Source organism: Chroicocephalus ridibundus, chromosome 4 (assembly GCF_963924245.1).
Source record: "Chroicocephalus ridibundus chromosome 4, bChrRid1.1, whole genome shotgun sequence".
Taxonomy (NCBI): domain Eukaryota; kingdom Metazoa; phylum Chordata; class Aves; order Charadriiformes; family Laridae; genus Chroicocephalus; species Chroicocephalus ridibundus.
In genome coordinates, this window is record NC_086287.1 from 94,508,703 (window position 1) to 94,523,970 (window position 15,268).

At 53.5% G+C, this 15,268-nt stretch overlaps 2 protein-coding genes across 3 annotated transcripts in view; one reads left to right on the forward strand and one right to left on the reverse strand.

Moving 5' to 3' along the window:
* The window catches only part of WWP2 (WW domain containing E3 ubiquitin protein ligase 2), a 43,384-nt gene extending 37,301 nt beyond the window's left edge, over positions 1-6,083 (forward strand). For both annotated transcript variants that reach the window (XM_063334930.1, XM_063334931.1), the window contains exons 17-24: positions 4-163; positions 1,487-1,620; positions 1,749-1,889; positions 2,458-2,578; positions 2,941-3,045; positions 3,631-3,727; positions 4,585-4,657; positions 4,907-6,083. In XM_063334930.1, the coding sequence (XP_063191000.1) occupies positions 4-163; positions 1,487-1,620; positions 1,749-1,889; positions 2,458-2,578; positions 2,941-3,045; positions 3,631-3,727; positions 4,585-4,657; positions 4,907-5,006 (931 nt within the window). In that variant the 3' untranslated portion in view covers positions 5,007-6,083. The remainder of the gene's footprint in view (positions 1-3; positions 164-1,486; positions 1,621-1,748; positions 1,890-2,457; positions 2,579-2,940; positions 3,046-3,630; positions 3,728-4,584; positions 4,658-4,906) is intronic.
* Positions 6,084-8,095: 2,012 nt separating this feature from the next.
* On the reverse strand, positions 8,096-14,758 carry PSMD7 (proteasome 26S subunit, non-ATPase 7). Its single transcript, XM_063334932.1, has 7 exons — positions 14,562-14,758; positions 13,583-13,674; positions 12,163-12,255; positions 11,190-11,287; positions 10,797-10,877; positions 9,253-9,344; positions 8,096-8,580 (listed from the first exon to the last, which is right to left on the reverse strand). The coding sequence occupies exons 1-7, from the start codon at positions 14,633-14,635 to the stop codon at positions 8,142-8,144; spliced, it is 969 nt and encodes a 322-aa protein (XP_063191002.1). The 5' UTR covers positions 14,636-14,758; the 3' UTR covers positions 8,096-8,141.
* Between the last annotated feature and the right edge of the window lie 510 nt (positions 14,759-15,268).

Consider the following 15,268-nt stretch of genomic DNA (forward strand, 5'->3'; position numbering starts at 1 on the left):
CAGGGAGTGGTTCTTCCTCCTGTCCCACGAGGTGCTCAACCCCATGTACTGCCTCTTTGAGTATGCTGGCAAGAACAACTACTGCCTGCAGATCAACCCTGCCTCCTCCATCAACCCCGACCACCTCACCTACTTCCGCTTCATTGGCCGCTTCATCGCCATGGTAAGAGCCCGGGGTGACGGGGCGAGAGGGGTTGGGGGGGTGATGGGAGACAAGATGCTTCGTTTGTCCCCCACTACAGAGCAGGGGCCTTGCAGGGGACCAGCGTGGTCAGCGGGGCGAGGGGAAGCTCCGCGCCCATGGCTGCGCTGGGCTCTGTGGCTCTCTGAACCCGGACCCTAATGGCAGCCTGGGGCTGTGGCTGAGGTCCCCAGCACCGTGGGCGGCCCAGATGAGGTGCTCCCCTTGGCATGCCTTTTCCACCCCAGTGTCCCCGGGGCTGTAGGCTTGGTGGCTTTTTCCAGCCCAAGGCATGCCAAAGGGAGCACAGCACTGCACCGTCGTTGCTCCCCCTCCACACCTTTCTCGTCTGGGCCACCCGTGGTGCTGGGGACCTCAGCCCCAAGCTGCTGCAGGCTTTGTGGCTCTCCTCGGCTCAGCGCTGTCGCCCTCCTTGAGCTCCTTCTCACTCAGGTGTGGGTCCGTGGGAGGCAGGCCATTGACGGGGTGCTGTGGGGAAGGCTGTGGGGCGATGCCTTTTAAATACAGGGAATGGCCATGGGGCCAGAGGGGACCTGGTTTCCCAGGGGCTGTGTGGTGGGGATGGCTCCAGTTCTTTGGCTGCCACCCCAGGTGCTGTTGGGTCTGCAGCTCTGAGGACTATTTTTAGCCCCAGCGTTGTGAGATTTTCCAGCTGCCCAAGCCCCAGAGCGGCTCCTCCCGTTTGTCTCACATTCCCCAAGGCAAAGGTGCCATGGGTTGCCCGGCCCGGGGCTGCCAGGAGCTCCCCGAGCTCAAGGCAGGGTCCCTGGCTCACGGCCCCGCGAGGTGTGGATGGGAGGTGGCTGCGTGCTGCGCGGGTCCCTGCTCTGTCCTGCCTTGCCCTGCGCGTTGCAGGATACCAATAAAACCCCAGACTATTACTCACCGCTGGGCCGTTCTAGACAAGCGTCTGCATTATTTTTGGCTGCCTTTGCCTTGGGGCTCCTGGAAGCCAGGGATTCAGGGAAGCCGCAGCACAGCTCTGTTTAAACAAGTGCTCTTAATAGAGCTGCGAAGGGAGAAGGAGACGCGGTGGAATTTGTGGTGGGGAGGGGAGAGGGGCTGCAAGCGCACCCCACACCGGGCGAGCCACCCCCGGGCAGCACTGCTGGGGGGAGCCCGCTCCTTCCCCCCGCATTTGCCAGCCAGGAGTGAGTGCCGCAGCTCTGAGACCCCAGGAGTGATTCCCTTTTGCCCCGCGGCTGCCCCAGTGGTGGAGCATTGTCTTGCCCCTCATGTCTGTCCTGGGGTTCCCCATGACCTGGCGTCACCTCCCCACCACAGGCTCTGTATCATGGGAAGTTCATCGATACCGGCTTCACGCTGCCCTTCTACAAGCGGATGCTGAACAAACGGCCCACGCTGAAGGACCTGGAATCCATCGACCCTGAGTTTTACAACTCCATCGTCTGGACCAAGTGAGTTCCTCGCTCTCCCTCCCGGCCCAGGGCCTGTCCTGCTGCGGGGGAGGCAGCACTTCTCCCCACGGCCCTTCGCTGCTGCCAGGTGCCTCCATCAGAAATCACATCCCAGTGTCCTCCTACAGGGAGAACAGCCTGGAGGAGTGTGGCCTGGAGCTGTACTTCATCCAGGACATGGAGATCCTGGGCAAGGTGACCACCCACGAGCTGAAGGAGGGTGGCGAGAGCATCCGGGTGACAGAGGAGAACAAGGAGGAGTACATCATGTGAGTGGCTGTCTCAAGGCCCCTGCCGGGCGCCTACCCCCACTGGCTGCAGGGCAGTTCTGGGTGGGAACATGGGGTTTGGGACGTGGCCGCTTCCCTGGGCTACGTGGCCTGTGACAAGTATGGGCTGGCGCGGTCGGCTGAGCTCTGCTGCGGTCTGGCTTGCTGCTGGCTGGGCAGTTGCCAGTACTTTCAGGAAAGAGGAGAGGGGAGAGAGGGTGAGACTTCTCTCCCTGTCCCGTGGCTGCTCACCCTGCCTGTCCACGGCTGGGCTGCCTGGGGGCTGCCAGGGCCAACTCCCCCTGCTGATGGTAGGCTCTGGCCAGGGGACGTGGTTTGCACCCCTCGTTCCCCCGACAGCGCTGTCTGCTGCTCTTGGGTTCGGAGGTGGAAGAAACCCTCTAGTGGGAACTGAGGGGAGCCCTGGTGATTTGCAGGAGCCCCTCTCCCCCTCCCCACGCACCCCTTTGGCTCCCAGGGCCCTCCCCGCCGGCGGGAGGGATGGCAGGGGTTCCCTGTGCCGGGCCAGCGGCGCTGGCTGTCTGCCGACTGCCGTCTGCCTTCCCAGGCTGCTGACAGACTGGAGGTTCACACGGGGCGTGGAGGAGCAGACCAAGGCTTTCCTGGACGGCTTCAACGAGGTGGTGCCGCTGGAGTGGCTGCGGTACTTTGACGAGAAGGAGCTGGAGGTGAGCTGGTGCCTGTGCTGGGGTGGGGACACGGAGATACTGATCCTTCCCGCCCTTCCACAGGCTGCCCCAAGAATGGCACGTGGGTGACGGCAGAGCGCGCAGGCTCTGCTCACGCCCTCTGTCCCTCGCCTCTGCTCATGGGGGTACCCCTGCCCCAGGTGGTGGGGTCTGTGGGGTGGCTCGTTGGGTCCGTTAGCAAGAAAATGCCTTGTTGGAGGTGAGGAATTCCTCCCAGACACCCCCATTGCCCAGTGCTGGAGCCTGCGGCTCGTGCAGCTCAGCACTGGAGGAGTCAGTGCTTCCAAGCGTGGGTGCAGGGCCCCGTTTCTCTCCCCCTGCTGACCGTCCCCTGTCCCCAGCTGATGCTGTGCGGGATGCAGGAGATCGACATGAACGACTGGCAGAAGAACACCATCTACCGGCACTACACCAAGAACAGCAAACAGATCCAGTGGTTCTGGCAGGTCAGTCCCAGCACCGGCAGTGCCTCTGTCCTGTCCCCCAGCCCGGGGATTGTCCCCTGCCCAAGGCCCGGGGCAGGCAGGGCTGTCCCGGGACAGGCAGCCTCACCAGGCTGTCAGGAAGAACGAAATACAACCGCGAGCACGTGTTCAGCAGGAAGCATTTGGCTGTGGCTGGCAGAGGCCCCGGCGCTGCCATTGAGGACAGCAGGCAGCACTTAGTGGTCAGCGTGCTTCTAGCAATAGCTGCTGCTCTTGGGCAAGGTGACAGGAGGGGGTGACATGTAATAGCGCTGCGCCAGTTCAGGCGGCGCTGCTCCGGTCTGGCCAGGAGACAAAGGGGTCAGAAACGTCTCTGGAGGAGGGCAAGGCTGGGCAGAGCTGCTCCTTGTCCCTGAGGACACAGGACTGGAGGCGAGGGCTGGACCACGTGCCTGGTGGGCTGCACTGCCCCGGGCTGTGTCTGAGCCCGGAGGGCACGGTGTGTCCGTGGCAGGAGCCGTGCTGCAGGACGGTGCCCCAGGCCCGGCCAGGCTGCAGGTTTGGGGGTGACGGGGATCCCACTCTCCTGCCACGTTCTCGTCGTAGGTGGTTAAAGAGATGGACAACGAGAAGAGGATCCGGCTGTTGCAGTTTGTGACAGGGACCTGTCGCCTGCCCGTCGGGGGGTTCGCGGAGCTCATCGGTGCGTGTTCCTGGGTGCTCAGCTCGGGGAGGGGGGTCCTGGGGAAGCGAGTGGGGGCAGCGGCCATGTGTGGGGGCCGGTGGGTGGGACCTGGCTGCTGCGTCTGCGTCACAGAGTGCGAGGCAGCCCGCAGCATGTAGGCAGTGAAGCACGGCGATTAATCCGGTGGTGTGCTGTGCCCAGAGAAATTCCTTAGCCGTGAACGGTGCCACCGCAGTTAACTTTGTCAGTCCAGCTTGTAATCTCATTTTGAATGAGATTTGATTTTTGTGCGATGAAACCCCTTTTCCAGAAAACCACAGCATGGCATTATTCTGCTGTCATCCTTTAATTTGCTACTTTTTGGGGCCTCTACCAGCCTTTCCCTTACTTTCCTGGAATCAGTGTCAAGCTAACCAGCTAACTTAGACCACTCATTTATTCTTGCTGGCATATTAGCTTTTTTCCAGCCCCCTGGAACCTCTCCAGCATTCACAATCTGTTAAAAAGCGACCTCAGTGACTCAGACTTCCTGAGCCAGGTCCTTTAAAACTCTCGGATGGACCCACTCAGTCCTGCGGCTCTACGGATGAATAGGCTTTAGCACTTGCTGTTTAACCCTCCTGCTCAGAAGCCATGCTGTTGTCTCTCTGTGCTGTGAATATGCTTTCCAGCTTTCTCCATTCTTGCTTCTTGTACATCCTCTCTGCAAAGGGGTCAGAACAGGCGGTGACTGCTGCTGTGGATTTATGCCCCGATGTGTCTCTAGGGTCATTAGGGCGGGTGATGGTGCGATCTGCTGGCTAACGGCGTGTCGCAGGGTTTTCTTTTTCGGCTCCTGGTCGTGTAATGAGATTTGCTGTGCTCATAATTAACAGGCAGCAACGGGCCCCAGAAATTCTGCATCGATAAAGTTGGCAAAGAGACGTGGCTGCCTCGGAGCCATACATGGTAAGTCATTTCTCCTTGGCCCCGTTCGGAGCACACAGGGACAACCGCTGGCAGTCTCTGTGGGGCTGCGTGGGGCCCTGGGCGCCCTCTGTCCCCTCCACCCACGTTCCTGTGGGACGTAGCTGCTCTGCTGTTCCTGGCCGTGCGTCGTACTGCAGCTGCTGTGCGTGGCTGAGGCCGGAGGGGACCCCGCCGTGGGGAGGAGGATTGGGATTGCGGCGCTATTCACAGCCTCTGCTGTCTCTCCAGCTTTAACCGTCTGGACCTCCCTCCCTACAAGAGCTACGAACAGCTGAAGGAGAAGCTGCTTTATGCGATTGAGGAGACGGAAGGATTTGGACAGGAGTGATGGAGCTTTGGTGCTTTCCCAGGGCGGGGAGGGCCCTGGAGCGCTGCCGGACACGAGGTCCTGCCCGCCGGTGCCGGCGGAGCCCAGCGCCGAGCCCTCTCCGCAGGATGGTGCTCAGGCAGCTGCGGACGCTCTTGCTCTTGTTCCTGTGCGAGATCTGCACTGACACAGCCCCGGGGGAAACGGGTCCGCGTTTCCCTCCCCAAACAAATTTGAGGTGTGGCGGGGAGGTGGATGTAAATCCTGGCGCTGCTCAGCTCACGAGGGGCGCGGGGTGGCACGGAGGGGACGGGAGAAGCCCTGGGCCTTGGCAGGCAGTGTGCAGTGCACCGAGGCTCCCCGGTCCCCCATCGCCGGCACAGTTAACTTTGAGATCTGGTTTCGGCACAGGCTATTTTTTGCCCTTAGTCTTTTCTGCCTTTTCATGGCGTTTTAATACATGCAGGTGAGGAGGGTAAATGAAATGGCTCTCGAACCGACTCTCGGGTCACTTTTGGGCCTGATCCTGCACCTAGCAAAAGTAACAGAACCCCTCGTCGCTGCTGCTGGGGCTGATGCACCACATGAGGACCAGGATGGCCCCTTCCCACGCCAGACCCGTGTCCACTCGAACCTGGGGCCTGGCTGACCATGTCCATTGCGTGTTTTGATTTGCAAGTGTACGGCCCCTGTGCTGTTGTATTTAATATTTAAGTGGTGTGTTGCTCGGAGCTGGTGCTCCGCAGCAGCCTCGGGGGCTCCGATGACATTTGGCTTTGCTTGGTTCATGGGTTTGGCCCAAACTCCGTTTCCTCTGTCGCCGGCTGGGCTGGTGGCAGGAGCTCCCGGAGCTGCGGGTGAGGGCAGGATCAGGCCTCTGCCCCTTGCCTGTATGCCGCCTCCGCTGCTGTCCCTCCAGCGTGCATAGGGGGACGGACGGACGCGTGTGAGCGTTGGTGTACATAGCTGTACATAAAGGAAGTCTATGGATACAAGACACTGCAATAGCTTTTGACCGGCAACCGGATAGTTTTGTACTGCACCATCCTGCCTCAGCGACGCCGACTTCTTGTGCAATAAATGATAAGCAGCTGCCGAGGTCTGTGTCCCTGGTCGGTGTGTCGCGTGGGGGGACAGTCCCGCCCTGCAGTGCGGGGACTCGGCTGAAGGGCCGCCATGGGTGCCCAGAACTTGTCAGCGGCGTCATAAATAACATGTATTTTTTTCCATGCGCACAGTGCCCAGGAGCGTCAGGCTGGGCGCAGCACTCCTGCCTGCCTTCACCCAACCTATAATCACACGCCGCTAAAAATGTCTCCTGGACGCTTTGCCAGGGGTGGATCTGCCTCCCTGTGCCACCGTGTGGAACCCAGAGCAGCATTGGTGGAACCAAATCAGGTGAATGAGGCCCATGGCCACAGGCTGGCGGTGTTTAGTAAAAAAAAAAAAAAAAAATCCAACACAAGCAGAACTAAACAAACCCACTATTCGTATCACCGAGGAGCAGCCTGCATCCAGTAATTTTGCCATGACTTTGCTTTTCAGCAGCTGCTTTGGGTGGTTGATTCTTTGTGTGGGTTTGGGGTGGTTTGTTGTGGTTTTGTTGTTTTGTTTTTTTTTTTTAATAGTCTGTACTTGTGCCAGCTGTGGCACAGCCGGTGCCGGCCCAGTCCCAGAATAAATGCTTCAGTCGCTGTGGCGGGCTGCTGCCACTTTGCAGGCTCCTGGCACGAGTGCGCCGACACAGTGGCCGTGCCCACCTGGAGCTCTGGGCCTGGCCTGGGAGGTGGCAGGGGAATCGGTGGCATCTGGTGCCTGGGAGAGGCACGTCACCCTCTGTGCCATCTCCTAGGAGGTGCGGCAGCACACATCCATCCTGCTCCTTTGGCCCAGGAGGGCAGGGAGCAGCGACCTGCACTCCCTGTCCCTGTTGTCCTGGTGTGGGACAGCGATGGGGCACAGGACGGCAGGGTGTAGGTGTGGCTGTCCCCAAGATGCTGCACAAGGGAGGCTCCCCAGTGCGTCCCCGGTGTCGTGCCAGCACAAGAGGCCAGCCTGCTTCAGTGCCACCACAAATGTTTTAGCCACGAAGCCTGAGGAGCAAGACGTGGGCTGGCAGGGTGCTCTGTGCCCCCCCCCCAGCAGGCAGCAAAGCCGGTTCTGTCACCAGCAGAGCTGTGGAAGCTGCAACAGCACAACAGCAGCCATGTGCCACCTCCGCAACACCGACAGGCGACCAGGTACCCAGGGACTGTGCAAATAGGAACCAGATTAAACATACAGATGTCTGTGTTGCATGAAAATTGGCTAATTGTAATTAATTAGCCTCAAAGACTGCAAATGCATACACACACTGTGAGCCTGAGACGGCAATGACCTGATGCCTTATGGGAGGAAGGGAAGATGTTCATAGCGTGGTAGCACCATGCACCGCCTTCCCCCAGGATCGGAGCAGGATCCCATCTTCGCTCCCCTCTGTTTCCACCCCTGCAGAGCCTCACATGAGCCAGAAGTGCGGGGTTTTTTGTTTGGTTGTTTGTTTTTTTTTATAGTGTCAGGTAACAAACCAGTGAACCCTGATCCCGTCACTGGCCAGCTAGCAAAGACAGCAGAAAAGGAAACCACACCAAACCCCGCTCAGCACAAGGTACAGCTGGAAGAAAGCAGCCAGCAGTAGCAACAACCTCCTTCCACTTCACTCCGTGGTGCTTCCAGAACTCAGCACCTCCTCGGCTCAAAAATGAACCGATGTTAATAAACCAGCTCTCGCACTGTAAAATCTCAGTGTCGGGTAAGAGAAGTACCTAGCGTGAAGGCTAACACAGTGCGTGGTAGAAATCCTCAGCTGTTGGCCTGAACGGCCCCGAAGGAGCACTGGAAGAGTGCTGCACTAAAAAAACAAAATAAAAAAAAAATAATTTAAAGTTCCCCCTGGCTTTTACCTCTTCCCTGCCTACTGCCAAGACCCTACAGTAACTGCCTGTTGTGACAGCTGCCATTTTGAGAAGATCTATCCAGCCACCTTCTAATCAACACAAAAAGCAGATACCAAAGTAGAGGAATGCAGAGCACTGACCACTTCAACAAGAGAAAAGAACCCAGCAAAGTGATTTAGTTTACAAGATTTTTAATTTACAAATAAAAAACCTACACATTTTACTTTTTCTCCTTTTTCTCCTCTTTCTTGACATCACTCTTCTCCTTGTCTTTCTCCTTCTCGTCTTTTCTCTCCTTTTTACTTTCTTCTTTTTCCTGTCCTTCTTTCTTCTCTGCATCCCTGTTGGCAATCTTGTTGTTAATGAGGTTGTGCAGGGCAACCACGGAACGGATAAGAGAAGCCAGATAAACTACCACCATCTGGTCATTGGTCTTCAGATAAAAGGCCTTGACAAACTCTTGCAGGTTGACGTCTGGTAGCAGGTTGAAGACATCCTGCAGATGGTAGATGATCTGGTGATTGATGGGGAGCTTGCCCATGGCTACTTTCTCTAGGTAGCTCCTGATGTCCAGAAGCTTGGAGTTCAGTCCCTTCAAGCCATGGACCTGATTTGTGATCCGCTGGGACAGAGTGCCCACCGTTGTATCCTTGATATCTCTGAAACACGCACAACAAAGGATCAGCATTAGAACGTTACTCTGCATTCTCCTTAGTAGGTGGGCACGCTCGCTGCAGGGACCTTTCCAGCTTAAACAGAAAAGCAGTCTGAAGCACAGCTGAAGTACAACTGAAATGAATGCTCCAAGTCAAAGAATGCAAACAAACTGATGTATGTAACAACGTACATCTAAAATAGATCATTGTTGTACCCTGTGATGCCTGTATGTTCTCTCTGGAACAATACTTGTAACAACAGAGGGACAGACAGAATAAACAGGATTTCTGACTGGTGAAAAGGCAGTGTGGTTTGTACAGGGTGACCGCTCGCTTTTTGACTGGAGTTACAGACCCTCAACACCACTCCCATGCAGTCCTGCTCTGTGAGGTCCACAGCGGCTGGGGACAGTTCCAAACAATGCAATAATCTGCAGCTTTGATAGAACGAATGTGTAGTTTTCATCATCTCATCGGTGGGCAGTCCCACTTTTCACGAGCAATGAGTGAATATGCCAAGTGAGGCTGCTAAATGAATACGTTTTTAGAATTTAAGTAGCGTATTTAACAAGATGTGCACTTCCCTCGGGAAGCTGGCACTGGGAGATGCCAGATGGATCACGTTCACTGCTACGTTAAGTCGTACAAGAAGGCTTTCATGTCAAAGGCGCTTACCGTAGCAAGTGTTCAACACCAACTTCCTCCGCCTCCTCTGCTCCGATCTCACTGGTCACGTGCTCAAACGTCTTGGAGGTCGGAGTGCCATCCTTCGAGGGGCGAGGACAGAGGAGACACGGTCAGACCGAGCACACAGCTGACTGCGGGTGCAGAGGTGCAGCCAACTGCCCCGTACAGCTGTCTCACACACCAACAGCGGGACAACCCACACGTCACAGCGTAAGACTAACTGGTGCCTGTTTACAGGGTCAGGAAGAGGCCACGGGGCAAATTATGGCAAAACAGAGTATCAGGGGACTCAAGTACGCAGCTAAGGGCAGAAGTTTGTAAGTGAATCACAATGCCTTTTAAAAGCATAGAATTTTAGATAGAGTATGAGAAACTGTATTCGTGACCTGAGCAAAGTAGTTATAAACAGTCCACAAGAAATCAGAAAGGAAAGGCTCTAGTTGGATTTTCCTTGATTTAATTAGCATTACCAACTATCACAAGGCCAGAGTTGCTAACAATTTATTCTTTCTTGTGGTCTGTGTAATTTTCAATTAATGTATTTTGCTGGCCTACGTACTGGTGGGTAGAACAGAGAGTCTCACTAAGTATCATAATTATTTCTTTCCTGATACAACCTTACTACACTTAGGGATACCTTTTGCCATCCCGATATTTGCTCTCAGCCAGTTACACGTATATATGCAGGTCCAGAAAAAAAACCCAATCACATTAAAATTACAGTTTAGACACCGGTGATTAAGGAAGAGTTCTGAAAGATTCACAGGCTGAATTTCTGAGAATGAGTTTTACCCATGTGTTTTCAAAACCATTACCTGGACCAGCACACAGCTGTAAATAGAAAGCACGACTGGGACTGTCATGAATTCACAAAACCAAGAACAAATCCTGCAGATACAAGACCTGGGATACTTGCAGCAGCTTATTCGCCATACCGAGGGCCTCAGACAGGCACAGGATCAAATTTTTTTTACATACATCCAGAATGTAATTTAAATCAAAGAATTGCAAATGAAAAGCTAAAGCTGACTTACTACTGTATGTTATTTGTCTGCATGGTGCTGCGAGTCGTTAGTGAGTGTTGCTCACGCCTGACCTACCTACTCAGCACTGGCACAAATGAATAAGCACGCAATTACACACACCACCTCTGCAAACAGGCTGACGTGTCAAAGTGACAATCTGTGACTTTCTTCATGGCCACAGACATGACAGAAACAGGTAAGAAGCATTTAAATCAGACAACCGGAGCTGTGGAATTCCTTAGGTCAAACAGAAATGCACAGCTTTTCTTCCAAGAGCATCAGTGGATGAAAGCTTTAGTTACAAGGGCTTACGTTATGACTGGGATTTAAATTCTTTTTCAGCAGATTTTGGCTGCAAGTCACAGGCCCTCACTAGTGAATGCAACGTCCCACAGATAAAACGCAGCTATGTGCCACGCGATGTGCACCCTTCAGAAAATCCTCACAGCCATCTTTTAATGGAAACCCGTTTCACAGGAAAAGGCAGAGAGACTATTAAATACTCACATCATGAACTTCTTCAACCGAAATATAAGCTTCTGTGGGCAGCCCCAGGTCCTTTGGCTTCACGTCAATAATCACCAACACCTTACGGAAGAAGCAAACATTTCGGAAAACCAGGTTTCATTCAAAGACTAGAAAAAAAGTACCTAAGTCAGCTCTTTGCTGCACAGCAATGGTGTGCTGGCTGCTCAGAGGTGTTAACTTCAGGCACTGAGAAAAGACATCTACAGCTGTTTCAAAAGACTCTGATCTGAGGTCCTCAATCACTTTACGGCTACCAGGTCTTTCACATGCTATTATCACCAGTAACAAATGCGGGGGCCAAGGATTCCCAGCTCACCCATTTAGGAAGAGAGAGGGGAAAAATAACCAAAACAAAAAAATTGCCAGACTTACAGAGTTAGGACAGTATCTTTTCATCAGCTCATTGATGGCGATGTCGTTTTTGTGCAGTTTCGGGCCCGTGTGGTACCAACCAACTATTCTTTCTCTAGCTGAATAAAACCAGAAAGGATTCGACATCAGAGTCGCATGGTAAGACAACAGCAGAAAGATTTAGGCGGAGACTGAATTAGCAAATCAAGGGTGAAAATCTCACCCATGCAGAAGACGAGCGTAAAGGAGGGGGAAACGAATTACAGTAGGCAAGACGATGACATGGCTAGTGACAGTTTACTAATCGTACTTACTTATTGTAGCTTACTAATCACATATATAACTTTACTCCTAGGTTCTTAACTAATCTGGACATTTCATATGATTTATTAATTTTGCAGATATCAGGATGTGTCAGCTTGAAACTCTGACATCCAGAAATGCAAAAATTCTAGAAACATAAACTGTATCATGAGAATGACAGCTGGTCCCAGGGATAAGAAAATTCCTAGGAACTGAAGTTATGACTGAGCATTCAGCTCTGAAGTCTCAAACTGCAGTAAAGACACTTTCTAAAAAAGGTGGTGAAGAGCAATTAGAATCATTACTTATAAAATGTGAGTTTGTAATGTTTACATTCATAAAAAACTAATCTCAGGGCACATGTGCGTAGAATGGGTTACAGAGGAGAAAGCTTTGAAGTTCGTCAGAAATGATGGCGTTTTTGAAACCTGAATTATTCTGAAGATACAAAGCTGTTAAGACACTTGGGAAAACTAGCGAGGTATGAATTAATGTGTTAAGAACAGAAACTACTTGCACACATTAACCCATGGAAAACCATCAGTGAAAGTGAAGCTGTGCAAGGAATTAGCATGGAGCGGCTCCTTATGTGAGCAATTACCTCTCTACCTCACAATGAATTCACTTCCCTGTGCAGAGTCTTGGAAGTTTCCAGGAGCATATCCCTGACTGCACGACCGCCTCAACTTACCGTTGACCTTCTTAAACATTCCATACATGTTCTCCAGATAGTCATGGTCTAGAAACCACACAGTATCATCCTTGTCGTCCTCATCAAAAGGTACTGGGAATAAAACAAAAGATCAATATTTAAGAATCCAGCTTCCAGAATGAAAATGTTTATAGAAACAGCATGTTTTAGGGTATCTTTGGCTGCTAAAGGAGAGCGGACTTTAATCGGTTTTAGCTGTTCTGCAACACTACGCTGCACAAGGTGACCTACAGTGCCGGCCAGTTCTCCCAGGCCGAGGCCGTCGCATAATTACTAACAGTTTAAAAGGGAGGAATGAAGTGCAAAGCGTTCTGAGGGTTACCCTCGGTGGACAACATCAAGCATCGGAGAGGAATCCTCCCGCATACAGAAGTGACTCAACAGTGTGCGCAGACATTCGATATGATAAACTGAGTATCCCAGCAGACTTCACAGCTTGGTGATCAACAGCAGTCCATTTAGGGAAAAATTAGTTTTCCGTGTAGAACACGTCATCAGCACTTTATAGACTGCTAGAACATAACGAGGCACTTTAAGTAGGGATGATTTACCGTCGAGCACATGACTAGTTTATCAGTTAGCAGGTACACAGGGACACAGGCTCAGTTCTGAGAACAAAGACTGGTCTCAGCCTTTTAATTTATCGGTATAGTAAAAGCTTCATAGCTTTTATAGCTATAGCTTTAATAGCTTCAAAGCTACCAAAATGGCAAAAAAAATCTCTTTTCAACTCAGATGAGAAAAAGTTCCTCCAAAAGTTAGAAAAAAAAAAAAAATAGTCCACACTTGGGAGAAGAACTCCATATAAACTGTGAAACTCCATATATAAACTGAGGTAGTTTTGCTTTGTCACAGAGTAGCCCCACTGGGAATGAAATGATCCAACACAAACGGGTCAGCAAAAGCCATTCACTCAAGGAGTACTTTTACCATCACATGTAAGTATTTAAGAGAAAACTATTCCAAGAGTACTAAGAACTTTACTTAAGGAAAGAACTAGTATTTAACCGGACAGAATCTGAGGAAAAGATGTAAAGCTAAAACATGCATTAAATCTTTACACAAGATGTAACAGCTACATCAGCGCCGAGCGCTGCGATTTCGGCATGACATGTAGAGACGCTGATCCCTCAGCAGAGGTCAGCGAGTCCAATGCAGCAAAATATTCACCGCTCCCGAAACATTCCAGATTGCACAATTTAACAGGGAAGGTGCAGCGCAAGACTGTCTGGAATAGGTCTATTTTTGACAGCAGTTAGCATTTTTTGTTTGATATAGGCTGTTTTGTGGAGAGAAGAATCTGTGGTCTGGCCGGGTGGCTTAAAAAAAACCCCACAAACGCAATTAATCTATTAAATAATTCAGTAGGTTTGAACAAGGGCAGGACACCCAAACTCACCTGCAAAACTGTTGGACACATCTAGTATTTTTTTCTGCCACGAGCCCAGCAGCACACCGACGACTCGCTTCTGATTCCCAACCTTTCCTATTCTAAATGGAAAAGACTGTCAGTTCCGAGGACAAAAAAGCCTGATTCAGGAAAGAAGATATCAGTGGACAAGCTGTTTTGGCTAATTTCCGCAAGTTAAACAGTATGTGCGTTGGAATAGAAGAAAAGGCGTTATGATCGTTTTATTACTGATTGTTAATTTACATCTAGAAAAAGGCGTTTCGGTGCCATCAGGACCAAGCCTCGTAACCCAACGAAGCAGAATACGGTCCGATGCAGCTAACGAGGGGAACGTGACCCAAAATACGCACCGCTGCAGCCTCCCCACAGGACAATGGGCTATAAAAAAGTGAGTAAGCTCTTAAAACTGCTCGGTGTCATCCATGATTTGCTTTCACAGTGGCAGGCTTGTTCGCCTTGTCAGATTTTTTTTTTTTTTTAAACATTAAAACTGCTTGTCAATTGGCGCAATTAAGTTAAATTAGACACAAATTACACTAGGTGTTTAGAAGGATACGACCTGACCCCCTGCTCAGTGCAGCTTTAGGGGACTACCCCGCTTCTCCCCCGCTCGTGTTTTAAGGTGCAGGACGCTGTTTCCGAGCCCCCTCACAGCACCCGATCGCTCCCCACGCGCCTCCTGACGAGGAAAACAACGGCGGCGGCGGCGGGCCGGGGGTTCCGGCGGCTCCCGCAGGCCGCGCTCCCTCCGCCACCCGGGGATCGTGGCCCTCGGCACCGAACGCCGGGCCCGGGCCCGGCCCCACCGCTCCCCTCACGGCGCGGGGTCCCTTCCACCCCCATCTGCCCGCCCCGAGGCACAGCGCGCCGCTCCCCTCACGGCCCCGCTCCCCTCACGGCCCGGCCCGGCCCGTGGCCGTGACTCAGCGCCGCGACGGCGGCGCCGCCGCGCCCGCCCGGCCCCCACCTGTTGAAGTGGTCGACGACGCTGAGCAGCACCAGCGGGTGCACCACCACACGGTCCACCGCCAGCTCCGGCATGGCGACCGCCCGCCTCCGCTCTGCCGCCAGCCCGGCCCGACCGCCTGCCCGCACCAGGCCCGCTCCCCGCCGCACGGCCCGGCTCCCAGCCTACCCCGCTTCGGGGCGGGGCCACCGCCGCCATCTTTAAGAGGTCATCGTCAGCAAGACACCATCTTGGAGAGGTCGCGGGAGACGGATGCGCCGCCGCCATCTTGGGAAGGTAGAGTTCCGCTGTCGGCGGCGCGGCACCATCTTGGGGAAGTCGGTTCGCTCCGCCCGGAGGTGAGGGGCGGGCCGGCGGAGCAGGGAGGCGGGCAGCCGGTGAGAGGCCCTTCGCCTGGGGGGTCTCCGGGGGTGCTGGCCTCCTTTCTCCCTGTAGGGGAGATATCGGGATGGACACCCCCCCCCCCCCCAACTCGAGGGGGGGCGGCTGCGGGGCTGGTTCTTGTCAGCGGGGGTCTGAGGGAAGCGGACAGCCCCGCCGAGCCAAGTTCGGCCAAAGCCAGAGGGTCCTTGTCCACCTTCTGACTAAATGGCCTGCCATAGCGTTTGCCCCATAATCCTTCCAAGGGCGGAGGTGTCCGGGGTTGACCAGCCTTCCCCGGCTCCTTCCCCTGCTCTTGTGGAAGATGAGCGTGGCATTTGCCTTTT

Coding starts and splice junctions, on each gene's coding strand:
- PSMD7 (XM_063334932.1), bottom strand. CDS start 14,635: ATGCCGGAGCTGGCGGTGGACCGTGTGGTGGTGCACCCGCTGGTGCTG. Junction 11,288..12,162: donor AATGTTTAAGAAGGTCAACG/GTAAGTTGAGGC, acceptor GGTTTTATTCAG/CTAGAGAAAGAATAGTTGGT. Junction 10,878..11,189: donor AAAGATACTGTCCTAACTCT/GTAAGTCTGGCA, acceptor TTCTTCCGTAAG/GTGTTGGTGATTATTGACGT.